This window comes from Trifolium pratense, linkage group LG2 (genome assembly GCF_020283565.1).
Source record: "Trifolium pratense cultivar HEN17-A07 linkage group LG2, ARS_RC_1.1, whole genome shotgun sequence".
Taxonomy (NCBI): Eukaryota; Viridiplantae; Streptophyta; class Magnoliopsida; order Fabales; family Fabaceae; genus Trifolium; species Trifolium pratense.
In genome coordinates, this window is record NC_060060.1 from 2,080,655 (window position 1) to 2,107,916 (window position 27,262).

The 27,262-nt window shown below is 32.9% G+C and overlaps 4 protein-coding genes across 5 annotated transcripts; 1 reads left to right on the plus strand and 3 right to left on the minus strand.

Annotated features, from left to right (window-relative positions):
- Positions 1-310: 310 nt before the first annotated feature.
- LOC123910956 (zinc finger CCHC domain-containing protein 8-like) lies at positions 311-6,974 on the minus strand. 2 transcript variants are annotated; one of them, XM_045962246.1, is made up of 9 exons: positions 6,818-6,974; positions 6,184-6,544; positions 5,197-5,272; positions 4,962-5,037; positions 4,533-4,613; positions 3,952-4,088; positions 2,694-2,946; positions 1,979-2,042; positions 311-1,416 (listed from the first exon to the last, which is right to left on the minus strand). In XM_045962246.1, exons 2-9 carry the CDS (start codon positions 6,521-6,523, stop codon positions 782-784), a joined length of 1,662 nt encoding a protein of 553 aa, XP_045818202.1. In that variant the 5' UTR covers positions 6,524-6,544; positions 6,818-6,974; the 3' UTR covers positions 311-781. The 2 variants fall into 2 exon arrangements, with proteins under 2 accessions (XP_045818202.1, XP_045818203.1); XM_045962247.1 differs by having other exon boundaries at positions 6,184-6,536; positions 6,818-6,927.
- A 2,707-nt stretch (positions 6,975-9,681) lies between these two features.
- Positions 9,682-13,725, plus strand: LOC123909639 (protein GAMETE EXPRESSED 3). The gene is made up of 8 exons (XM_045960508.1): positions 9,682-9,924; positions 10,473-10,802; positions 11,023-11,269; positions 11,384-11,668; positions 11,750-11,844; positions 12,494-12,553; positions 12,618-12,776; positions 13,235-13,725. The coding sequence occupies exons 1-8, from the start codon at positions 9,682-9,684 to the stop codon at positions 13,706-13,708; spliced, it is 1,893 nt and encodes a 630-aa protein (XP_045816464.1). The 3' UTR covers positions 13,709-13,725.
- Positions 13,726-14,293: 568 nt separating this feature from the next.
- LOC123910957 (probable isoprenylcysteine alpha-carbonyl methylesterase ICMEL2) lies at positions 14,294-19,924 on the minus strand. Its single transcript, XM_045962249.1, has 11 exons — positions 19,585-19,924; positions 17,856-17,932; positions 17,574-17,643; positions 17,405-17,485; positions 16,649-16,723; positions 16,142-16,243; positions 15,908-16,048; positions 15,496-15,561; positions 15,270-15,413; positions 15,032-15,122; positions 14,294-14,803 (listed from the first exon to the last, which is right to left on the minus strand). Exons 1-11 carry the CDS (start codon positions 19,749-19,751, stop codon positions 14,642-14,644), a joined length of 1,176 nt encoding a protein of 391 aa, XP_045818205.1. The 5' UTR covers positions 19,752-19,924; the 3' UTR covers positions 14,294-14,641.
- A 1,404-nt stretch (positions 19,925-21,328) lies between these two features.
- LOC123910958 lies at positions 21,329-26,182 on the minus strand. The gene is made up of 9 exons (XM_045962250.1): positions 25,916-26,182; positions 24,254-24,377; positions 24,005-24,105; positions 23,341-23,466; positions 23,122-23,242; positions 22,900-22,984; positions 22,694-22,807; positions 22,528-22,567; positions 21,329-21,656 (listed from the first exon to the last, which is right to left on the minus strand). The coding sequence occupies exons 1-9, from the start codon at positions 26,090-26,092 to the stop codon at positions 21,504-21,506; spliced, it is 1,041 nt and encodes a 346-aa protein (XP_045818206.1). The 5' UTR covers positions 26,093-26,182; the 3' UTR covers positions 21,329-21,503.
- Between the last annotated feature and the right edge of the window lie 1,080 nt (positions 26,183-27,262).

The window sequence follows — 27,262 nt, forward strand, 5'->3', positions numbered from 1 at the left end:
CCTTAAAAATAGTAAATGTTTGACCCAACTTCTTATTTTTATTTCTTTACTTTATTTCTCTAATTTTTTTAAGGAGAAATAGGGTCAATTAAATTTTTTACTTCTTTATTTCTTTTAAGAAGAAGTAGAAAAGTGAAAAATAAGCATGGTCAAACGGGATCGTCCTACCAGAACATATCTTCCGATACGCCCGCAATGCTTTTATTTATTTTTCTGTTGTTGCTTGTGTTTGAACTTTCTGTGTTAGAACGGTAAAAATTAAATAAATGAATAATGAGATTTAACTAGCATAGAAAACTTCATGGTCATCTTTCACATTTAAAACCATATTCTAAAACCATATTATTGTTAAAATATTTCAGAAACTACAACATGGTCTAAACATGGTGTTCATAAACTTAAAAAGAGTCATCAATTCTAGAACTGATAATCCATTCTACAAGCAAATGAGAGTTAAGTAAGCAATGAACAACACCCTAATGATAAGCAAAGGAAATATAGTACATACAGAAGTTACCAGAAATGGCTAAAGCCGTCAACTTGCTTAGAATTCTGCAAAACCCATATCCCTAACAGGCGAGAAAACAATTTCAATATATGAATGATAAAATGTATCTTCACGAATCACAACCTACCAATATGCTTGGTATGTTAGAAACACTCTTTCCGATGTAGCGAAACACAAAGGAATATATCTATCCTGTTGAGTTGATCATAGTTTGCTGTTCTACGAGTGCTAATCTGAACTTACGCATGGGCCTGTTTGATGTCATATCAGTTATCACCTCCGACTATGATGGTGACGGTCGTCTGACCACCTATCGCTAAATCGAGAGGAATGATCTCGGTCTCTATCTCTGTCTCTATCATACATGCCTCCAGAGCTAAAGTTTCCGTGTCTGCCACTAGAATCTCGATCCAACGGCGAAAAAAGCCTCTCAGGGTTTGAATAATGAAGAGAATGGAATGAAAAAGGCTTTGGGGACTCTTCCTCGTGCGAAGGACTTCTTCTACTACTCCACTCTGCCATTGAATTAGGAGAGACTAGACCACTACCAAACCTGGGTTGAAAACTATATTGGGATGAACTGTGTCCTGGGTCCCCTGGAGGACCATCATCCCTTAAGTCGCCTATTCTCAGCTCACGGTGATGTCCTCGGCTGCCAAAACTCGATGATCTCTGTTGTGACCAGTTCCTTGAAATATCTGTAGAGATCAAGGGTACTACAGGCCTGGGAGCCCACAATCTTTCATCGGCCTTTTCTGGAATAGGAGCATTTATTCCTGGAAATTCAACACTCATTTTCCGTTTTGGCTTTGAAGAACCTGCCCCGACAATTTCCCCGTCCTCCTGTTCTTCCATGTCCTTGTCAGTGAATATTGTTATGCCAGAAGGCTGATCCTCATCATCCACATCTGAATTCCAATACAAGTTAAATAAAATATACCAAACAAGAAAAAATGGAAAGCAGATAAGGATAAATACACATAAAGACAGTAAATATCAACCAAAAAAATGAAATAGGAAAGCCAACAATATAGAAATAACAGTACAAATTTGTCAAGTGTTTAAAAGACCACAAAAAATGCAAGATGACCATTTGTGCAAGAAGCAATTAACTAACATCTCTAGCTGTGTCCTAAGCACAACTTAAGTATTATAGTTATAAATATTAATAAATGCAGTTATAAGATTCCTTAAACACATAATTCAATGCAATCAACATTTCTGAGAGCTATAAAAGAGTATCAAATAACATATAAATACAACAATTCAACAATTTGAATTTGTCTTGCATATGAAAAGGTTACATGTTTGTTTTAACTCGCAAAAAAAAAGCCTAACCTTATGGATTTATTATGAATAATTTTTTTCCTGAATTGGCTGTAACATCAATGGTTCAAAAAATGACAAACAAAAAATCCAATTTTCATTCCAAAAGAAGACAAAATCAAAGTTCAAAGAAATGTTTTTTACCAAGATATCCTGGTGGGTATCCCAGTTCTCGCATTCTGTTAAGCCATGGAGGTGGATCAAGATCCTGCATAACCACGTAGAGAACAGATTATAAATACAAAAAATTAAGCCACGAAAGTATCCATTATAGTTTAGTTATAGAAGTCTGCATTCTATAAGTCATTAGTAAGTTTATAAGACAGTAATTAGAAATTTTGAAATTAACACATCGATAAATAGATAACTAGTTCCAATTTGCTTTTGAACCTTGTTAGTCCAAGAGAAAGTTATTTTAGGAGAGATTACTACTTCCTTTGTCAATTCAAATGATCAATTGGCTGATCTCCTCATCAAGGCATTGACCAGGAATGGCTTAAATCAGTAACAAGTTGAAAGAAAATTATATGTAAGTTTCAGCTTGGTGGAACCCACTTGGGTTGGTCTGGTGGTATTGGCTTGGGACCTGGGAGTGTGCTCCTCTTTAAGGTCTCAGGTTCGATTCTCTCTGGTGCCAATTTGGAATCTTAGTAGGCGAATGTTTCCATTCATTTATTGTCTCTTGTAATTGGTAGAATGAAATTATTTTCCATGTGCAGAATTCATTTGACTCAATTAATTTCAAAATATATCTTTCCTATAAAACAACTTTCTCAATCCATCCAAAAAATAAAGACCTAAAGGTTAAAACTGTATTGTAAGAAATAAACATCAAAACAACATTTTCAACAACTCTTACCCCCAAGCCCAAGAGTTGACGCGTTGCATCATCAAGAGCACCTGGCCTCAAACCAGCATACTTTCCAGTAGGAGAGTCCTGATAATACCGAGTAGGATTACGGGAAGAAGAATTCTGGTTTCGTCGGGATTTGAGTTGCTTGCGAGCATTATTGACAGCAACATTGTCACGAGGCCTAGTACATTCTCTTAAGGCATGACTGTATGAACCACAATTGAAACATCGGGAAGGAGCGTCTATGATTTCCAGACCACTACAATATTAGAAAAATAAAAAATCAGAGAAGGCACAAACAGTGATGGAAGCAAGTAGTATATTTTGTTCCCGAATAGGTAGCAGTAGCAGTTACACTAAAGAACATGAACACTTTTATATAAACTCGGTAGAGTCACGTAGAATTGTGAGTTTGAGGACAATTGAACAGGTCCACAACATGTTGGTTATTTTCCAAACACTAACAGAAAATCATGTTGGTTACAAAAGCTATGTTGCATGCCCCACAACTAACTAGCAACCCACAGCACTTCCCAATTCTGGGCTTTCCTTGATTGCGGCCACGTTACGTCCTACCAATCAAGGATTTCCGTCGACCAGAGATTTCTATATATGGTACAACATTGCAATAATGGACAAACAAGATACTAGTTATCTGGCAAATCATGATATTTATTATATACAAAAAACCATTCATGTACTTTCACCCTACAGCATATGGTTTTATAGTTCATGATATCAGAACCTCTATCGCAAGGGCTTTACAGTTCGACCCTTGCAACCTCATTATTCTAATAAATACTTTACTATCAGCACAAGGTATAAGTTCTTGGGCATTGAACATGCTTCAGACCCCAAAGGCTCTTGTATGCTAGAAATATAATATAAAACCATTCATTTATCTTTTGCCGAATAAAAATTAAGCTTTTTGGATAGTTAGTTCATGACAACTTTGTGGCAGAGAGTTCGGTCCTTTTTACCCCCATTCTTCTAGTTCTTCTAGATAAAAGTAACATTTCAGCACAAGTTAGAGTGTGTGTATTGTCCATGATTTAAGCCCAAAGGGGTCTTGTGTGAGCAGGTATATTGGGATAATTGGTTTGTGACAATATCAATAGAAAATAGATATTTCCAGTATCCACGCTACTTCATGATATATCATATAATATTTTAAGCTTCATATGATCACATAACCCATCTAGAACAGGTAAGTAATGTGCACTCACAGCTTCATCCGTAAATAATACATTGTAAAAGTTCATACCCATCCGCATTATTTGAACCATCATCTGAAGTCAATCCCAAAGCATATCCACGATCATAGAGAGGCACAGAACTACCATCTATAGGACTAACATCTTTGTTTATATCATTCATTGTCTGGTCCTCCATCCAGAACGACTGCAATTTAAAGAAATGGGGAAAAACTTATATATTTGACATTGTGAACAATAATTGCTTCCTGTTTTTAATTGTAATACATACATAATAGTATAATACATAATCACAAGAGGAGACAATACATGCACAAAATATCATGCTCATTATCCTTGTAATGATTATTGTCATAACTATGTCGCTACAGGCTTCTAACAACCACACTAGAAATCTCATACAATGCACTAATTAGAATGTAGGAATTAAGGTACTTAGAAAAGGCAGCATGAATGCCAAGTGAAAATGATAGAGCATATCAAACTTGAACAAGAGTTAAACGATAATATTAATAACAGATGAAGGAAATAATACTAAGTGCACATAATTGCAGTAGAGAAAAATTCAAATCCTTTTTCTGAGCAGACGGAAGCTATGCAGGTTTCACAAAAACATACAAAGGATACTCACCACAGCAGATGCCGATTCATGTCCAACACGTAGAGCAGGAAAAAATGTCTCCTCACCAGATTCCAACACTTCGCTAGGATCCTGAGCAGAAAAAACCATTTTCAACTTCTATTATTCATTGGATAACTAAAACAGCAAATATTGCATTTCTTAATAGCGCAATTGCAACCTATTTGACCTGACAATACACCAAACATCCAAGGATCTTTCAAGCTTGGTACAAAACTGAAAGCACTCTAATGGTACTATGGTTTTTCAAAAGTTATTTGGATTACAGCTCAACAACAATAACTGCGCAGACTCCAACTTTACTTAAAATCTTCGTTTTCACATTTCCAATATTTTTGCATGTTTTGTTGTCATTAATTTATTCACTACTACTACTACGGGAAATCTTTCACTATGATAAAGGAATTTTTTTAAACTTACATTCGATGAGGAAACATGTTTAGCATGCCAGTGGGACCATTGCTGTAGTAATTCCTCAAGCTTCTTTTTACTAGCTCTGAAAAGTTTTCAAACACGAGTCCAATTTTCGATAAGTTGGACATTATAATATTAATATAAAAAAATCAACATATACATCTTGATTTTGCAGCATAGATGATGTCCCATGTTTTGAATTTTTCTGAAACAATTTGTAGAAAAGGGTAATACCACAAACCTTGTTAGGGACTTATAAATGAAATGAACTGAAGGTTGATGTTCATCATCAACAGTAATCCGAGCTCTCTTAACACCTGAAACATGTCATATAAATTAACGGACCGCGGTAGGGATCACATAAAAACTAGAGATACAGCTTTTTCAAAGCATTTGTCAGTGTCAATGCATAATATATCAAAGCAGAATTAGGAAGAAATCTGCATTAAATTAATCTAATCAAGTAATATATGATCATGAACGGTGAACCATAAGATACGGCATAATCAGAAAATCACGATGCAGAAATTACCCAAACACTTCTTTATTTATTTGGGAGGTGTATGGATTCTCTATGGCTCTACTTTTTTTATATGTATTTATTACATAGTTTGGATTGAGGAAAATAATAAATTGTAGTTAACTGAAATTACAGACCTCTTGCTCTGATAGCTTGATAAGGAGCTAAAAATTTCAATTAAGAAGCCAATAATTAAGACAGAGCTTCCTTATAAAGGATGCATCATATTCAAATTTTACAATATTACACACAGATACTCAAACATTATTGTCACCAAACAACCCATTTGGGGTTGGTCTAGTGGTGTTGGCTTGGGTCCTTGGAGTATGCTCCTCTCAAGGTCTCAGGTTCGATTCCCCCTGGTGCCAATTTCGGTGGGCTAAGTCCATACAGAGCAAAAAACTCTGGCTTTAAATGGGCCCCCGCAAGTGGGCAGTGGGATTGGTCCCCTTGGATTAGTCGGTCCTAAGGCTCGATACCAAGTTTTCAAATAAATAAATAAATATTGTCACCAAACCAATTTCAAGCCATTTTGATTAGTCAATTTCAAATGTAACAGAGACAGAAAATAAATTAGCCATTTTGATTAGTCAATTTCAGATGTAGGGTTTTCTTTCCACAAAGCAAAATCAAATGATTTTCCAAGTAGAACCTAAACAACCTATATTATATAAAATATATACCTAATTTAACAGAAGGAAAGTATACCTCGTCTACCAATCTGAACGCTTCCATTAGGACTCTCATCCTTCAAAGAAAGACTAACATTCTCAGCCTGCACAGTTTCTCTCACTCCCTCCTCCGATATCACAACCGTCTTCTCGGTCACCTCCAAACCTACTTCCAATTCCAAATCCTTCTTCTTGCCAGGTTCAGAACACTGTTCACTTTCCGGCAATGAATTATCACACTCTTCAGCTTCCACCTTTTTCTCCTCATTCAAAGAATCATCACTTCTTTCCAAATTCTTGTCACTGTTATTTTCACCTTCAGAACCAGAAATTCCCACAGAAGAAGGAACCTCATTCATCACCTCTTCACCATCCATTTCTAAACAAACCCTTTTTTTCTTATTACAAAAAATCAAAATTTTATCAGCATATCACACTAAACTCTAATTACATGCATAAATAACAAACAATAAACTCATGCATAAGCTCTTCAACAATAATTTCTAAACAATTCTAAACAAACCCATTTTCTTTCTACTCATAAAGATTAAAACTTTATCAATAAATCACACTTAACTCTATATAATACACAATTAAATTCATAAATAACATGCAACAAAAGTCACAAATAAATATAGATATGAAGTGAAGTAAATTTAGTGGAAGTATACCTGAAGATGAGAAAAGAGAGTGAGAATTTGGCGGAGCGGATTAAGAACCCTAGAAAGATTGCGAAGGTTTTGCGTTCCTACAATTCAATTTTGAGATCCAAAATTTTAATACAAAGTTTAGGATTATAATAAGGTGGATTAATTTCTTTTTATTTTTTTTTTACGTTAAGTTGGATTAATTCACTTAACCAAAAATATTTTTGACGGAAACTTCATATTTCCAAAAAATAAAATAAAAGTGTATTAATAATATTGATGATTAATTTTTTTTCATCTTCCCGGGAAATTAACTCAGTTAGTAGGGATATCACATTATATATCTACAAATTGAGATTCGAGCATATGATATTAAGTGATTAATTAATTAATTAACTAAAAAATATATTTGAGTAATAAAAAAAAAAAAAACTAATTGACTAAAAACTTTATCCTTCGTGAGATATTTCATAAATTATTCCACCTAAGTTACTCTCAGCCTCTTATAAAATTTTGAGGTTTAAATATATTTATGGTCTTCTATTTTATTAAAACTGTAATTTTAATCCACTTTTACTTAAATAATTGACAATTGTCATGAAGTAAAAAAATTAAGAATTATAATTTTATTTTTTCTTGCACCATTTTATTTTTAAAAATTATGATTTGATATTAATGTAAAACTTAATTTACATGGACAATTTTAATTGTTTATGTTTTAACCATTATTATGTTGCTATGTATAGTAACGTAACGTCCATTTACACTTTTGGTTTTTCTTTTCCAACAAATTCATGAACTTTCTTAACAGCAGCAAAAGTGATGTTCATCCTATTTTTTAAGTAAATTCTTAATTACTTTAAAGTTTGGCGGCTATTCAATTTAAATTTGAATTTATTTTGAGAGTTAAAATTTAATTTCGTCCCTTATAATTTTTATCGGCCCAATATAATTTATAGAAAAAAAATAAATTTGAGTTAATTTTCATGAAATTGAATTCATCGCGTCGAATTGTTTGAATTGAATTCATCGTAATCGGATTGTTGATGCATTCACGCAATTAGAGACATTGGTTGTCATCCTATCTTAATTAGATTATCCTTAAAAAATACTTTAATTTTTAGTTTTTAATTTTAAAATATCAAATTTAAATTTAGATTGTTTATTCTTGATCAAACACTACCGATAATCGACTGCGTGAATGTGGGAAAGTTCGACGGAAACGCGATCCAACTTCATTGACCGGAGTCCGCCAACTTGGACTCTCTTGTTGCTTCAGGGTGCAACGTTCGTTGAAGCAAACTTCTGACACATTGTATATAATATTATTATAGTTTTAACATATCATTAACGGGTGATTGGATCTTCTCCTTCACTCTCCTCTCCATCTCTCTCAATCCTCTCTATCTCTCTCTTAATTTCAATCTCTCTCTTCAATAAAAAGTTTTAAAATTTCAGAAAGTATTTGCCTATTTCCAAATTTTATGGGGGTATTTGACGAATTTTAAATTTTAAGGGAGTATTTAACGGTTTACTCAATAATTAATCTTGCAAAATTTAGTGTACACATAAGACAGAAAACAAATTTGATTATTTGAACGACTAATTCGGGAAAGACAGGTTGACCCCTTAGAGGGTATAAAATCATTCACAGTTTGGTTTTGTTTGTGAAAAACACTAAAAGTTCTGCTTATCCTTTTCAAGTCCATAATTCATGATCCGTAAAAATGTGATATTCTCTAATGGAGATGATTATCTTAACAAAAAGTTTTTGTACAAAAAGACCATAGGAAAAAGGAACAAGCTCGAATATTTTTTTCTTAGTTCTGGTTTGGAGGTTAGTTCTATCATCAAGTGGTTTCAGTCCCTCGCGATCGCAGTTGCAGAGGATCGAACTGTGGTTCTCCCTACCAAATTCAGCGTCAATCACCACTGAACCAATTAATGATTGGTATCTCGAATATTATTTTTAGTCCCTAAGGTTCTTCAAATATTTTCTGTCACAACTTTTAGTCCTACCTTTAATTAACTCTTGTGTACTTTCATATTTTTTAATGGTTATTTTTTTTATTCATGTTTATAATATTATAAGAACCTTTGATCTAAAAAAAAATTTAGAATTCTTATTTATGAATTTTGAAGCAAAAAAAAAATTCATATTTAGTTTATCCTTTGTTAAAAAAATTAAGCTTTTGCGAGAGATATTCATATAATGTACTAAATATGACCGCGAAAAAAATTTAAAATTTAAAATTAAATACACGAGTTAACTGAAAAGCAAGGACCAAAAATTATGAGAGGAAATATTTGAAGGACAAAAACTTGCAGCAATTTTTTATATGGACTAAAAACGAAATTTTAGATATTTTTTATAAGGACCAAAAACTTATTTAACCCTAAAAAAAGTGATTTTGACATTGAATAATTTAGAGAATAATTCTTATAGATTTTATAGAAAAGTTTAATTCGTTTTACCTCCACCTTTTAACGCTTATTCTCATTTTTCTAAAAAAAAAAAAATCTATTTTTTGAGAAACTATTCTTATTGGCTTCTCATTTGAAATAATTTTCTGATTATTTTTAGATTATAATTTTTTTAAAAATTTGTAATAAACAAATGCAGTGCTTTTAAAAGTGATTATATTTATTAAAAAGAAGCTATAACAAACGGTCTCAAAGTCTTTTAATATGAAAACGATTTATATAAGCACTTATATGATAAGTGATTATGCTACAAATGTAAATTAACTTATTTATCCAAACTGGACTTAAATTAGAGGTAGTTACTATGGTGGTAAAAATTGGCAACATAGGGACTAAAACCACCTTTTAATAACTGTCACAATGTTTCTCTCTTGAGTTACAAACATTGGTTGTTTATTACGATGATGTCAATGTCAATAACATGGTTACTTCATCTTCTTGTATTGTTTTCATTTGTTCCAACATTTTGTTCTGTCTCTACACGTCATTTGCTTTCTAAACCACTTATAGGAGATGGTGGAAGAATCTATGTTTGTTCTGATAAAACATTTTTGGCATTTGAAACCAATGGTACCATTGCATGGTTTATTCATGTTGACTACAAATGTAATGTTAGTATGGCACCTGTTCATGGTGGTCATGGAAAGGTGAGTCATTTTTTCTTTAAATTTAGTTTTGAATTTGGTGGCGTGTTATAGATTTATCCTTTTGATTATATAGTGTTGGAAAATTCTCCTTAATTTGTAGTCACTTCTTATAGTTTCGCTAGCATCGACACTTTAGTTTAAAAGCGTGTCTGGTGTTTAACATGCGTCAATTTCAGGCATTGGCATATGTGATTACATTCAATTTTTTAAATTAGTATTACTAAGTATTGATGTGTCAGTGTCGTGTCTGGTGTACATGTTTGTGTCATAGTTCTTCATCAAATTTAGGGTTCGTCCTATATCAATTTGGGGTCTTGTTGTTTTGTCCTCCATTTGTAAATTGTGTTCAAAGAATGGCTCCTATACCTTGACCTAGATGGCCTTTTTGAAAACATGGTGTTTATCATGATATATATAAGATGATGGTGAGAATTGATACGTGTAGCATCGAAACTTCAGATTGAAGGCATGTCTAGTGTCTCAAGGTATAGGAGAATTGATCCTTCTTTTTATTGTTGTGGTTATTAATTCCTGTAAGGAACTTGCAGATATACTTAGTAGCTGAAAATAGATTATTGAAGATTGATTATCGAAACATCGGAATTTCTGAGCCTACGGTAGAAGTTTTCTTTGGTCCAGGACCAGGTCAAAAAGCAGAAGCTGAAATTATTGGACTCACAGTAAGCACATTAAGCTCAACTGTATTCATCAATATCAAGAATCGAGGACTCTTTGCGTATCTGTCACGTGGACGTTTACTTTGGAGTTTAGGAGCTATGCTTTACCAGTTTGGCTACCGTCAAGGATGCAGGAAAAATATTACAGATTGTCACTTTGCATCAGTTCCTGTACTTGATCAATGCGAGGCTAGTATTTATGTGAGGTTTACTCATCCTTGATTTATCGCAACATTTAATAATACTTCACTTTAAGCACATGTTTCCGTGCGCTTATGCATTGTCCATGCTTCAAGCCCGAAGACTTCTTGTGTGAGGGGCATAAAACCATTGTGTTAGGCTTTGATTTTTATTCTCTAGTAATAATAATTGAAAGTTTGCAACTATAATTGATTTTTGAAGAATGTTTTTCGACTTGCAGGTTGCAAACACGGAAGGAGAATTGTATTGTTTGTCAGTTCGTGGTCGCGACTTTAGATGGATACAGGATTTTAGTTCGTTAGACAAAAGTTTCACCATAACGCCTGGAAACAATGGTCATTTGTATGTAACAGTTCCAACAAGAGCTCTTGTAGTAGCTTTGGATGTCTTTTCGGGTAATATCTTGTGGCAGGGTAGTGTTGGGCCGTTAAGCAAAATCGACTGTGCTCCTGTTGTAGACTCTAATGGTAATCCATTTTATCTTAAGAAGATAGATTATTCGACGCTATAGCGCTATAATTGCTATTTAACAACATTTGTATATAAACCAATTAATTTACCGACGCAAATTTATGAAACAGGATGGATATCTATCGGTTCATTGGATGGATTCCTTTACTCATTTTCGCCAACTGGGATACTCAAGAAATTCTCAAGAAAGAATACCGAGAACTCTATTGTTCAAGTTGGTCCTTTTCTTGACTGTTCCGGATTTGCTGTCTATAGTTCACAGATAGAGATGGAAGGAAAAGTTAGCCATAGTATTGGCGAATACACCATTGTTTCAGCAATTCGACCGAAAGTTGCAATATTCACTATGTTGGTTCCTGCAACTGGATCAATCTATTGGTCTGAAGAATATCTTGGTACATGTTTTCTCTGTCATTTCCTCATTACATAGGATAGCAACAACCTTTCTTATTTTATAAGTGCTTGATGCAATTCAGGTCAGCGTTCAACTTTATTATCCAAGAGTGATCTAAGTCAATTTGTCGTGAACGAGGAGATTCTTCTTACATTCCTCGCTGCCTCAAGTAAGAATGTACTATCTTAAATAGTCATAATAATCATAATTGGACATTTTCATGTGGCATTTTGTGCAGAAAGTTTATTATTCATAAGCCTGTCTGGATTGACTTATTTGTATTCAGATTATTTTCATAAGCTCTCACCAGTTACTCCAAGATAGCTTATGAAAACAACTTATAGCTTATAATATGAAAACAGTTTGACATTAAATGATAAGCGCTGAATTATGCTGTTTATCGAAATAGAAAGAATAGCAGATTGGATAGCATGAAATATCCTAGACTTTTCAATTTTTCAAGTTATATGTTTATTCCGTCAAAAAAAAAGTTATATGTTTATAGCTGTTAGAATATATGAAACATCTCAGATATATTCTGAGATATTTCATATATATTCTAACAGTATCGAATTACTTTGTTTAAATGAACTAACATCTTCGTCCTGATATTTAACGTAGAGGTTGACACCCCACTGCAGTGCCGTACTACTGGTAAAGATCTTTTCTTCACATGCCTTTAGATATATAGTCAGATTTTTAACCACTCGTTAATCACAAAACCGAACACGTCTGTTGCATTATATTATAAATGCAGCTTTAAATCTCTCATTGTTAAACATGTCACAAAAATGTATGTATAAGTAATTTTTTCATCACTTCATAGGTCAGAAGCTTGCATCTAGCTGCTCTCAAGCAAGGAATAAGCTTGTCAACATCTATTCAGGTAATGTACAACTTTGTATATTAAAAATATTGTGAGTACAATTTTTAACAATTGTTGAGTATAATTTACTTTTTTTGCAGGCAATGAAAGGACTATAGAATTTTTTCTTCTGTTTGAGTCATTTCTGTTGGTGCTACTAATTGGACTTGTAAGATTCTGCTGTACATTTTGGGCAAAAAAGAAACTTCAAGATCAAGGACTTGGAGGTTTCCTTGACAAGCGAGTAAGTCGAAATCCTTCTGTTTATTGCTTTTCCTCGTTCTCCTTATTATCTTCTCGTTTAATTACTCAATTGGTCCCTAAACTATTTGAGAATTCTAAACATGGTTTCATGAACCAAAAATGTTTGTAAGTGAGTCCTTGAACTTCTCAATAATTTGTAAATGAGTTCCTGAACTTTTAAGTAATTTGCAACTAGGTCCTTCTACATGAAGGACTCAGTTAAAAACTATTTAAATATTCGGGGACTAATACAAAGTATTTAAAAGTTCAAGGACCCAATTAAAGCTCAGAGACCAAGTTAGAAATTATTGACTGGAACAAGTTGACAGACTCAATTACGTAATTTTTTATTTAAGACGCTTGTTTAAAAATTCTCAAATAATTAGACCGTCTTTCTTCGCCACGTAAGAATGTACCTTCTTTCACAACTCACATATTTGTACCCTTTGGACCATTCAGTGTTCTCTACAACTCCAAAAGAAAGCTTTGGCTAAGACAATTTCTGAGCTTGAGAAAAAAGCTGCAGAGGAATCAGTAGATAATGAAGTTTTCCAAAAGTTGGGTGATATAGTAAGAAAAAAGGAAATCATAGAGAGGAAGCTATCAACCACTTATAGTTTGGGAAGGGACAGAACTAACTCAAAATCAAAATCTATGCTTCCTTTACAAGTCGGAAAACCGAAAAGCTACTCATTTCAAGGTACAAAGAAGCAGAAGCTGAAAATGATTCACACATTGAGTGATACATCTAGTGATAGCAGCACTGAAGAAGAGACAAACATGTTTGAGGTAATAGATTCATCTGCTAAAGACAAAGGAAAAACACCTATGGTAGAGGTTGCTTCAAATTCAAGCAATGATGAGTATTTCACAAATCCTTTAGATGTAACTCGACTTGGAAGTTGTAGCAAATATATTCATGTATGTACATAGTTAGTTATGTACTTGGGAGGTAGAAATATTGTTAATTTTCTTGTAAATGTAAATTATATATTTATTTATTGCTAAGAGTGTATAAATAGAGGATCAACTGAGTGCAGATCCCTTGAGCATTTTCCATTTTCCTTAGTTTAAATCTCCAAAATCTCTCTTCTTAATTGTTGCTAGACTATGAACAAATTATGTTGATGCATGTGTTTAAAAAATAAAATAAATACAGCCAATGTTAATCAAGGAAGATTATTTTTTATATTTTTTTTTAAATAATTATTGACCCACCGATTCAAAATAGGGTTAGTTGCACTTTTAGCCACCTAAGTATTACAATTTTGGGCTCCCACTTTTGAAAAAAATAAATTGCTAAGAAATTTGCAACTTTTACTTGATATATGATTAAAATTTAATTTTTTTTTCTATGCACATGTTGTATACATAAATATTTGAAATGAACAACTTTTTAAAAATATTTTGCTTCAATGAATATGTTTTATAATCTATCACGAATAGAATTCACATTAAAAAGTATGAATTTGATCTTAAATAAACAATAAATATTAAAAGAAAAAAAGGAATATGCACTTGCAAAATAATTTTACACTAATAAAATTGACATAAATATTATGCTCCAACCGAAAGAAAATAAAATTAAAACAGTATACAGGACATTCTAAGTTCTAACATATGGTAATTGAATTTACCATATAAAAATGTAATATGAAGATCTAGGCAACACCTGCAGTTTGATAGGCTACATTTATAAGGAACCTCAACCTATATCACCAGAGAAATATGGTGACAAAATGAATGAAGAGTCTGAGGCATATATACACACACCCTAAAACCAGAGAAGTTCATGAATAAGCAATACAAAAATACTATATAAAGGAGTCTAAGGCATAGAAGATGAAAATCCAGTGAGTAAAAATCTTAGAAGGGACTGATATTATGAGCTAACTTTAATAGAATCTCAGGAACAAGCCGTCTTCTTGGCGGTGCCGTGGCATCCTTTAGAAGAGCATCACTGTCATTGGAATGTACTATAGAAACTATATGATCAAATAGGTCCTCTTTACCACCTCGGAGTGGATCCTGTATAGCATAGTTGAAAATAAAAAGCTCATTAGGGCAAGCCATGTAAAAATATGTAAATGGGAATGAATTGTCTCATGTTAAAATTGGGAATGAATTATCAAAATTTCTAAATGTTTACAAAGAGAGGAAAATAACACAATTTTCATTTGACAAGGGTGAAATTTTAAGTAAAAAAATTTAAAAAATGAAATTAGAAAGAAGAATTTGGCTTAAATTTTAACTTACTTGAAGAAACAAATCTGTATGTGTTTTCCCATCATATAGAATCAGCTCAGCTCTTGCCCCTGCCTTCTTAAGAGCATCAGCAAACCGTTTACTGCAAACAATCACTCAGTAATATCTATTAGTGAAATCAACACTGCTGACAATACAGGTTGAAAGTTTATAATGAAGATCTATACTAGTTTCATACAATGCAGTCATAAGAGTGTGATAGCAACGAATTTCAAGTTTTCACACTCACCTGGCAATTGATGGTATGGAATAATCACCGGTTCCATGGAAAAGAATCATACGGGGCAAGAGAGGAATGGAATGTTTGATGCATGGATCTTGAATTTTGATTTCAGGAGAAAATTTCTTCAAAGATTGTTCACCTTCCATTATGCTACAGTGATAATAAGTTATAAGGATTGGAATATAATATAAGACACCATAGCCATAATGAAACTAAGTTATTTGGGACATACCTTAAAAAAATGGAACGATACAAGCCACGGTTGTGAAAGTGATCGACTAAATTCAATAAGTTGTATCTGCACACATGTTGAAAGGGTTAATTAACAATCTTTTAACATATAAACCAATCAGGGAAAATAATTTAGTAATACAGTTATCAGTGATTGGACTTGTTCTCACAAAACAAGCCTGAAACAACTTTTTTTTAATTTCCTTGCCTTGTAAGCAATTATTCCCCAACTAGATGGTCTAATGGCTGTGGTAAACTCACCCCTTGAGAGGCACCTTTATATCACATGAAATTCTATGAAATAACTGTGTCTGTTGTTTAGACAACACAAAAAGAACTAGATATATTATTGAAATTGACCATTTTCTTGTATTGCGGAAGATAACCATGGGACTTTAGGCACAATGTCTTACCCTCCTGATAACCCAAAATAAGCTTTTATCTGGGAAACGCTCCAAGAAACACCATCTCCATTTCCAGATTCCATGGTTGCTTGTTTCAATAAAGCACAAGATGAAATATGCGCACCAGCTGATTGTCCCATTAGGTAAATCCTATTAGACAGTTATCAATGAAGAGGAAAAAAGATCAATCTCATTGTATAAAGATATGATGAAAAAGAATAATGCATAGTAGTAGCATGTTACCTATTAGGGTCGCCTCCATAACTAGCTATGTTGTTGATGACAAAGGAAATTCCCTGACAAGTATCATTTACCATGTCACTAATGGTTCCTTGAGGAAAATTTCTGCATTTACGAATACAGATATTTTAACTGCTAAATATAGCATAAAATTTGCAAATTAATAACAAAAATGTCAGTTTCTAGTTTCTACGCTTTAAGTTAAATTAGAATGTAAAATACAGCTTAATTACCTTGGAACATCTTTATTACCTCTAAGCTATAAAACATTAGATATCCCTTAAACATTTGAAAAAAAAAGTTCAAAAAGAAATATGCCACTGAACATGATTAAGTTTAGGAAATAGTGCAAGGAAAAAATCATGAATAGTCTAGACTCGATGTCCTAAAATAGAGTAACGGACAACGAAGCACCCAATTTGTCCATCAGAGTACCTCAAAAATAGAGGAAGTCGGACCAAAGGTAAATTGTAGACTCAATCTTGCACTTCTTGAACTGAGACCAGGTACCTGTAATCAATGCATGCCACTATAATGCCTCTTTCTGCCAACTGAAATCCTAAAAGGGAGCCCCATGCTTTATACCTAAATCAAATCCAACAAAAATCAAGTTATATTTAAAAGATAATAGATAAATGAACATAGGTATAAATACATATGCACAACTAAATTATTGTCAAGCCGTGGTGCTTCAAATTCAGACCAATAACTTCTTGTATGAAAAAGTGAGAAAGAGTTCAAACCGATTGTCACATTACATCAACTGAATCATTTACGTTTGAATTTTCAAAATTCAATATCATCCACCAAGCGTGGTATAGTTCTTAATTGAAGCAGCTATCAATCACAATTCACAACTAGTTAAATTCTGCCGTCCCATGTACACCCAAGAGCTTTGCTGTATGTTTTAAATCAACATCTATAACATGTAGTTATTCTCAATTAGGGAATTAAACCAGAAACAATACTAGTAGCCACTTTTTCAAGGTATGTGGCATTTTCATTGCACTATAGCTTAGATGATGCAATTGTTTCAAATACTATCCCAAATTTTTCTTCCAATTCTGAACTTACAAAACACGTGTCAGTAGGGGTGGATCTCTTATAAAATCAGAAGCAGTATGGTACTACTGACACTGCAGAGATGGGAAGGCTTAACAAGGAAACAGAAGTACTATTGTACGGTCTGAATAGGAATCAACACCACAGGGAGTGACTTAATACCTGAATTCAAGCAAAACTACATTGATATTTTAAATCACTCACCCAATAATCCATGCTCCCCCGGTTACAAAGACCAAAACTGGCTTAGGTTTACTGACATCAGCAGGTAGATACAGATCCAACCTGTGAATCCACGATTTACATGAAAATTGGTACTCAATACATTGATTGATCGAAATCACAGGATAGATTTACCAGTGTTTTAATTTACCTGTTTCTAGGCTGATCTCCATAAACAACGCTTCGCTTTACCTTGTTTGAGAAGAAATAGCAATATGCAACTGCAGAAAGTAAATTGTAAGAGAAAGATAAAACCGGAGACAAACAAATGAGTTGATTGCTGTCAATGTTGCTGGTTTAAAACTGTGTGAAGATCCTCACCCCTTCACAAGTGGAAAGAGACATCATTGGCTACTTTAAGTAAATTAAGGAAGCCTAAAATTTACCATTGTAAAGAAAAGAAAGGAGAATTGCACAATTATATTCAACAAACCTTGTAGAAAACCCGGCATAAGTAGCATGGCATAACATCCAAGAGCTAGTAATTTCGTAATCCAACGGTAACCAACCCTGAAAAGAATTTAATTAGAAAATAAAACACACCACAGATCATAAATCAGAATTTAATTTACGCCACAACAAGATAAACATAAAGAGTTCTATATCAGGACATTGGTACATATGACAGAGGAATCCTAAAAATATCTAGAAACAACATTTATATCTGCATATTCATTTGAACAGGACTGTTTACTTCTTTTAATCTGCTTTGGGAGTTTCAAGCAGACACTCTCTTGTAAGAATATTTGAAATTTTCAGGAAAATATTTACGAAATACTTGGAGCTGATTTTTCTGTTTTTCATAAGCTCCAAAATATGCAGATTATATGAAATAAAAGCTTAGCATATATGTATGCTTCTAAAACTTATACTATATATGACCAAGGTGGTGTTTGAAAGAGCTTATTTGGACTTATCCAATTACATAAACACTTATGTTTGGAAGAGTATGTGGAAAGAACTTATAATATGTAAATAAACTGTGTTCAGTTTATTTTTATAAGCTCCATAGACCAGCTTATGGATAAAGACAAATCTACATAAGTGCTTAGGAAGAGTTTAACCTCGTTTCCTCCTTGATTATAGATACAACTTATACACAAACTCTTGTATGACAAGAACTCATTGAAGCATTAATTAAACTATTGATCCAAACACACCCTAAATTACCTAGTAAATCATCGAAATTTCATTCTTTTACAGTACACACGCGTTGAAATATCCTCAAGGTGTAGCTTAAGTGATTGAGCTGAGATGCTCCAACAAGTTTAAGAATGAGATTCAGAATTCAAATCCAGACAACTAATATAACATGCCAATAAAGACATTTGTTGAAATATACAGCCATCCAAACTCTCTACTCAATTTTTTTTTGTATTAACCCTTTGGTTCCCGGGGAAATGGGGCCCTGGTAATCTAGAGTTCGGTCGCAAGGTAAGTAAAGTCAGGCCAAAAATTGTCCCTAACAGGAATCGAACTCGGGTTCTCCTGAACGATTCGTTCTAGGGGGAAACTCTACTCAACTTATATTAACACATTTTTGAAAAACTATTATTTTGGAAAAATATTTTCTTTTATAAAAAAATCTCAGTGCCAATCTAAGAAACGCCCATGGATTGCATTTGTTAGCGTTACCATCAATGTTTTAAAATCCAAAATTCAACAGGTTGAACTGTGAATCAAACCAACAATATCTACGATTTAGTTATTTAACTTTTCGATTGTGGTTTCCTATGAGTTTGAATCAATTGAACCACGAGCCAAAGATCATACAATGTCAGCTTTCGGTTTTTAAAACATTGATTATGGTAACTACTTTTTTTGTCTTATCCTTCCGGGGAAAGATCCTTGATAATTTAGAGTTCGGGCACCAGGTAAGTAAAGTCAGACTAGTACTTGTTTCGGTTAACATTCAAAATCAAGTTCTCCTGATCAATTCGTCTTTAAGTTGAGCTTATTAAACATTTAAGCTCAATCCCTTGATTAAGGTAACTACTTATTTAGCAACTTATCCAAATAACACTTTTTTCTTAAAAAAAGAAAGAAAAAAAAAACTGAATCATTCAAACATCAAAAGTAATATCATAAAAAGCAAATTAGAATTAAATAAAGAAATAATCTCATAAACAAGTCACGAATAATAATTAGAATAATAAAAGTACCCGAGATACTGAAGAAGCGTGAAGGCGAGGCGAGTGATCAAGTAAGTTTCTGCGGCGACATGTTCAATATCTCTTGTGAAAGATCGTTGCCGATCAGGACGAGGCCGGTGGTTGTTTTTGCCGGAGACTCGACGAAGCTTTTCACGGTGGTTGTTCGGAGCTTTCATCGCCGGCGACGGCTATGAAATCAGAGATTAGATTTGATTTGAAAAGAAAAAAAAAATGAATTGAATTATTGCATGCCTCAGTTTTGTAGCGCGAATATTGATATTATACGAATACTATTAGCCGCAAAAACACGGTTGTGTTAAAAAAAATGAAAAAACGAATAATTGGCTACAGAATTTAGTTTTGGTGATTTTATTATTCATTTATTTATTTTGTATTGGCTGGCTGGCTCCTTCAAGATTTTTAATTTTTAGAAAATTGTATATTTAATAATTTTAGTTAAATAATTTTTTTTTTGGTATAAGTTGTTAAAATAAATAAAAATATGTTATTTAATTATTTTTGCTTCACTAGATAGATATTACTATTGTTCGGAATGATAAAAAAAAAAAAAAAAGGATATCTATAATGATTAAGTAAACAAAAAAAAAAGTAAGGAATGAGAGGTTTTAACTTTTAAGTGGCTAGCTTGCATTTGTTGTGAAATGATGTATTTATAGGATTTGAAGATGAGCTGTTTGAGAGTAATGAATGAGCCGTTACAAACAGTGGTCTTTAATGTCTAGATATGGTAGCCGTTGGCAAAATGTGTTTTTGGTTCCGTAATATTAGTGAGTTTGAGTTTTACCCCAACAAAAATTCTTTCAATTTGACGTTGTAATTTCAGATTTCTTTCATTTTAGTTTTTAATTTGGCAATTCACAAAAACGCCGACATGACCATAATTTGCAGATTGGACCACTCACACGTGTTCAGGAGGCGTTGACTTGACATGTATTGAGGACAAAAACTTAAATTTGATAAAATTACACGATGAAAAAGAAACTAACCCTTAAAAAGAATGAAAAGACAAATTTGCCTAGGACCAAATTTAAAATTCAGAAATGTGAAAATTCATTCTCCAATTTTTCATTTTCAACCTTGCCACTACCACCATTGGAGAACTCTTCTCACGTTTTTCAACCCACAAACTCCATAAACTCTTCAACCAATTTTTTTTCTCTTCTAAAGAAAAATACCAAAACTCGCAATATTATGGTACATAATTTCTTACATTATCCCAAGATACAAACTCCGATGATAAAAATGAGAGAAAAATCAAAGTTATCACAAAGTAAATTATTTATTTCCTTTTTTTTATTTTTACTTTTCTTTAATCATATGAACTATTTCAATTATTTGTCTAATACTATAAAATAACATTAGCAACAATATATTTATAAAAGTGATTTTTCTACGATCGGTATAGCGCCACGCCACCACCCTGTGTGATTCTCTATAGAGCGAGTTTGTTTAAACTTTTATACAAGGATAAAATCATTTTTGAAGTAAGAAATTAGTTTAATGTTTTTCTTATGTTAGTGTAAACTTTTATTAAAAATCATATGTTAGGGTTAATGTAAAGAATTGAAAGAGATTAATTTTTTTTTATGTCTGTTTAAGAATTTATTTTTCAAAACTTAAATAACCATTTTATTTCTTGCAGCTTTCAAGAGAGAATTATTTAAAAAAAGCAATTGTTTATCAAATATGATCAGTTAGGAATAAACCTAAAGTAAAATTAAGCATACATGAATAAACCTAAAGTATAATTAAGCATACAAATACTTAATCAAATAGTCAATTAAATCATTATTATTCAGTCCAGAATCTACTTTCAATTCTCTGTAACCAATTTGTATTTGGAAGTGAAAAGCACAAAAATGTCTACTTGGTGTTGTTCCAATGAAATAACAACTTTAGCCAAATTTCTACCTTAGCCACCATCTTTGGACTGCAGATAGAGGAGTCTTCAAGAACGGTGCATGGCGGTGGACGAGAGGATTAATCGTCCTCCCAATTTTCGCCCAAACACTCTGATGATAAGCCGCGGTAACAGGAACATGATACATGAGCTTCAAAAGCTGCAGGATTAAGACAAAACAAGGTAAATAAATGCCATTAGGTAATATTTTACAAATTCATTTAGGAAATGTATGGATCATCTACGGCAGTTGCACAGTACAATGTCCTGTAAAATCGTTAGATCAAGAGAAAGAATATTTCTATATGTAAATCCAATGGTTCTACAGCTCGTTTCACCGTGCAACGGCTGTACAAGATCTGAATCCCCTTTACTTAGGAGGAGAATTCTATCTGCTGCACAAGTAAGTTTATTTTCCTCGATATATTTATAGCAAGGATAATGCCTCATTGATATGAAAAATAATTCATAACTTTTAGATGAAGGTATAGTTTCAAAGAAATTTTTCATCTATTAAGGTGATTTCTTTCCTGAATTTTGTGCTTTCTCTTCTCTGCTCACACATTTATGTAATTTGTCTCATATTAAGGAGATGTTTAGATAGACAGCTTAATTATGCATAACTTATTCCAACAATTAACTTCGGAGTTTGAGAAAAAATGAGAATAGCTTATGGCCATACCATAAGCTAGTTTTTGTAAGCTATACGGAATATATGTACAAATGCTTGTGAATAAGAAGTGCAAATGAATAAGATAAGTGCAAATCAGTTCTTCCATACACCCTTTAAAAAAACTAGTCATTTAGTAATTTAGGCATCCAACAGATTACATAATTTTTCGCCTTAGATTAATGAACGCATTAAATATGGTTTACACAGCCAGACACTAGAAATAATTCTAGACTGCTTCTAGTCGTGCATTTGTTGTAGATACATGTGCATGAGCACAAAGGCATTAAATAGCTCCAATTAACATTACTCAACCCAATTATGAAAAAAGTGCAGAGAGAGAGAGAGAGTTGAAACATACCTGCCAGTACATGAATGTTTGTATTATGTTGCGTTGCCACCTGCATGTGTTGTTCAAAGATAAGAGTTACATGATATTGATGACGCAAACAACAACTTCAGTAGAAAAGGGATATGTAACACAGGACTATTAAGAAAAAGTGAAAGGGAAGGCTTGAGAAACTTACGAGAACAGCGAAAGGACAAGGAGGAATCCAAGTCCAATCTCAGCATGTGATGTCAGTATATTGAGAGTAGTATTGTTTGACTCCACCCAAACACAAGGCTCTTCCAAGTACTTCCTATTCAAGCAAAACAACTATTTAGATTAGCAACATTATAATCTTTGTATGTTGCTAATTACTTACTGGTGTAAAATTTAGAGGTTATTCACCTGTACAAGGTAGAGCGACTGAAATTACGTCTAAGGAACTTGGCAACGTGTTCAAATGACCAACATAAGATAGGGATCAAAGCAACTGCAAACATAATTTAAACATGTTATTGAAGGCACGACGGGGAAGTGAGACGAAAAAGGAGTGATACTGATAATATTAAAACTGTTCAGGAAAAAACGAGCAAGAATAAAGTGGGATTAGACGAAAGGAATTCTCACATTTAAGGCAAAGATGTGATGTAACAAATGTTAGGCAGTACACAAAGTATATAAAATCCTTTGAAGCAATTATTGTTTGAAAGTAAACTTGCAAGGCCTGCATATTCCACGCTCTTGGCTTCTGCAACCGCACCCAACAACATAACAATGTATTAAAGATAGAAGAATCATAACATCGAGAAGATAATGTTAACTTTAAAATGAAAAAGAAAAGCTTACCCCATATTGTGAGTACAGTGAGTATAGAGAAGAGCATGTAGTACCCATAAAAGAAAGACGATAAGCCCTATGAGAAAGATGCTTAGGTATTATTGGAACAGCTGCAAGGAATGCCACAACAAACACCTGCCGATAATATTTAAATTAAAGCATCAGCAAAAGAAGTGTAGTTTGTAAAAAAAAAAACAATTATTTATTAAAGTGGCACTAATGACTATATTACAACTATCTCGGGGGGATTTGAACTCCGTCCCTTGAAGTTATAAAGTCAAACTCTTATCACTGAGCTGACACCTTATAGCAAGAACAAAAGACTCATTTATCATATATTTTTGCCAAATTCAAAATTTCAATGCATCCATCCCTATCCCTAGTCCCTAATACTAATTTACATCTCTCTGTCCTACACAACAAGTGCTCAACATGGAAAGTTGAGTAGTGATAAAAACAAACATGATCAACACTTGGAAACTAGAATATAATTGACATGTACAATTCTTACGAATAAAGCTATTTTAGAATATAAATATAAATACCATATCAAGTGATCAGAGACAAAAATAAGAAGAGAATTAAAGAAAGAAATCAGTCAAATACATTCATCAAAACTGACAGCATGCAAATAGCGTATATCATAACAGGAATATGTTAAGCACGACTTTACCCAAGCATTAACAGAAAATAGAATCGTCTGTCGATCCCAATGCAGAGGATTTGGATTAGGACCCGTAGTTGCAGATGTCCCAGAAGTTCTATTAGTTGATCCTGCAGAAAAATCCAACACATATAGTAAGACCCAGTACAGCATGCAACAAAGAACAAATGAATATGATTACCAAGATGTTCTCCGTTCATCATGAGCGCTTTGTTCTATTCAACAAAATTATGAAATTAACATAAATAAAACATTCACCTGTGCTTCTTGCACGAGCTTGATCATTTGACCTGGGTTGCGTTGATGACGATGAGGATGCTGGCGACCGTGGTGGCTGAGATGAACTACTCAAAGACATTGGTTCTACCACAAGATCGGGATCCTGTTCCGTATCCAATAGTTACAACCAATTTACCAAGTTAGTGAAAACATGACATATAAGATAGAAGAGACTACCCAGCATCAAAATACAAAATTTTGTATACAACAACAGAACAATCTCTATACATACAGTCCTCTGAAATCGTTCACCAGTAAAAGTAAAACAACTAAACTCTCATAAAGAAAAGAAGGCTTTGCCCAGTTCTGTGAGTTGTATTAGTGTGTTTTGGTAAACATTTGACATACACAAATTTTATATGGAATTGGTTTTATTACAACTAAGTTTGAAGTGAAGTGATATATATATGTATAGATGTTTTCACTTCAAAAGCGAGTTTGATGCAAAACTTGGTAAACAAAAATCAACTCAATGCAAAAGCTGCTTGTTAGTATTTCTAGTCAAACCGAGTTCTTAGTTAAAATCTATTTTACCAAACAGTATTGAAACATGTGTATTGTATTTTACTATTTTATTAAAATACTGTTTACAAGGAGGCAAATCAATTCCAATATTTTCACTGAAAACAAACACACTAATATCATGTTTCAAATTGGAAATCACATCCACACTTCAAAGAGATTGCACCGCATGGCCAATAGACGCTCAAAGATGTAGCTTCTGCTTCAACTCACACGTTGTCAAAGCAGAAACACAAGTTTCCTAACAGACCTAAATATAACTAGCAAGAAGGCATATACATGTGGTGAAGTGCTACGCGGCTACGCCACACCCAGAACAACTTTGTTCTTTGAAATCACCCATGTATTGATATGCATTCTCTCTTTTCATACTCAACGTCATCAATTTTAGCTAGTACTAAATAATGTTGCATTTCTCATAAGTCATAACCCATCCTCTCATTTAATAAAAAAACACAACTAATATCATAAAAAACATAAACAATAATCAGTGTTGTCAATTGCAGATCGTGGAAAATAGCGGTTTGCTTAAATTATTCTACGCTGGAGTACTAGTTATAGCACCACTATAGCGGCCATTTGACAACAGCATATTGTAGACCAATAGTATATTTTTCTTTCAAAATCTGTTACACTATAACCTATAGCAGTTAATCACTTCCGGCGATAAGTATAACTATAATCAATCTACTAATGAGTGAAAATAGAACAAATTCACATGAAATACACAAACTGAAGCAAGAATCCAACTAAATACTTAGGATTTAGGAACTTACTAATATATAATTAAATAAAAACATAAACCATGAATAATTGAATACAAAGAGCAAATCCCCCAAAAAACCACACAAAAAATTACTATTATTAAATAAATGAACTGTACAATATAGTATAAAATTTGCAAGACCCCTAAAACTAAAAGTGCTATACTATGATAACCCAATTGGGGAAAAACAAGAAAAATCGAAACTTGTGCTATACTATGATGACCCAATTGAAGAAAAACAAGAAAAATCGAAACTTGTGCTATGCTATGATGACCCAATTGAAGAAAAACAAGAAAAAGGGAAACTTGAATCGAAATTAATGAAAGGGTTATGAAAAAGGGTATTTTCTTACAATATAGCGTTGATAGAATTTGCGTTTGAAGTGAGAAACGACGTCGTCACGAGAAGACATATGAGGAGGGATAAGAATGTTGTTCCAATAATCGGGCCATCGTGAGTCGTTATCGTAGTCGTATGAATCCGCCGCTAATCGCTTCAGTTTCTGTGGATCTTCTTTCTCTTCACCCATTTTTTTTTCTACCTAATTTTCAACACACTGTTAGTACTTAGTATTCTATTATTCAGCTCTGAGATCACTGTGATTTTTCACTAGAGTATATGCTTTTTTTTCTTTCTTTTCTGTTCTCATATTAAACGCAAAACCAAATTGTCGTTTGCTAGGCAAATAAAAACAATGAATAAATATTATAATTAAAAATATACATATATCTTCATTTGATTATTATTATTATTTACTCTCTGTGAGACTTTATAAACAAAAATGAACTTTCTAAATTTATTGTATATTTAATGTATTTTGGTTCATAATATAATAATATAGATCAAACACATTAAATGTAAAAAGTGCATTTTTATTTATAAAACATTACGAATGGAGTATTTATTTGGAGTAGGAGAGGGCATAAGCCCTAAATTTTTTTTACATAACAAGCAGTCTTGGAGATTGCTATTAAAGCAGGAAAAAAAAAGAACTATAAGTTGAGTCAAACATAACTCATAATATGATAGTCTTTCGTTGTTCACAATCCATATTGGTAAGAGCATCTGCGCACGATTAGTTTCATGATAAGTATGACAAACTTTCACCTCAATCCATGGCCAATAGTTTATGAATCTCTTGAGTAAGTCTCCACCCAGTCACACTCATTTCCTTGTCACTTCGTGAGGTATTAACAATTACTTTAGAATCATAAAATAGTTCAACCTTTTGAAATCCACAACTTCAAGCTAAATAAGTCGTTCACCTCTTTATGTTTTTTAAGAAACCTCCCAACCAGTTACAATATATCCTACGAACAAAGCCTTCACAACATAAACCGTTAATTTTGATGATCGAGTCTCAAATAACATATGTGTTTAGAGTAGTCCAATCCCTCGGCGGCAACATAAACCGTTAATTTTGATGAGTCTCAAATAACATATCAAATGATTTTTAATTTTTTTATTTAAAATTTACGGATCATCAATACGATATAAACTTTCAATCCAACGATGAATTCAATAAAATTCATATTCATTATAGTAGTATTTGTAACTTGTGGACGGTGAAACCAAGTCTTTCACCATAGACTTGGCCTAAGGCAAATGCTAAAATGTGCCATAAAAGCTCATGATAAACAACTCAATATAGAAAGATTCTTCTAAAAAATTGTGTATTTTACTTTTCAAAAATCAAAGT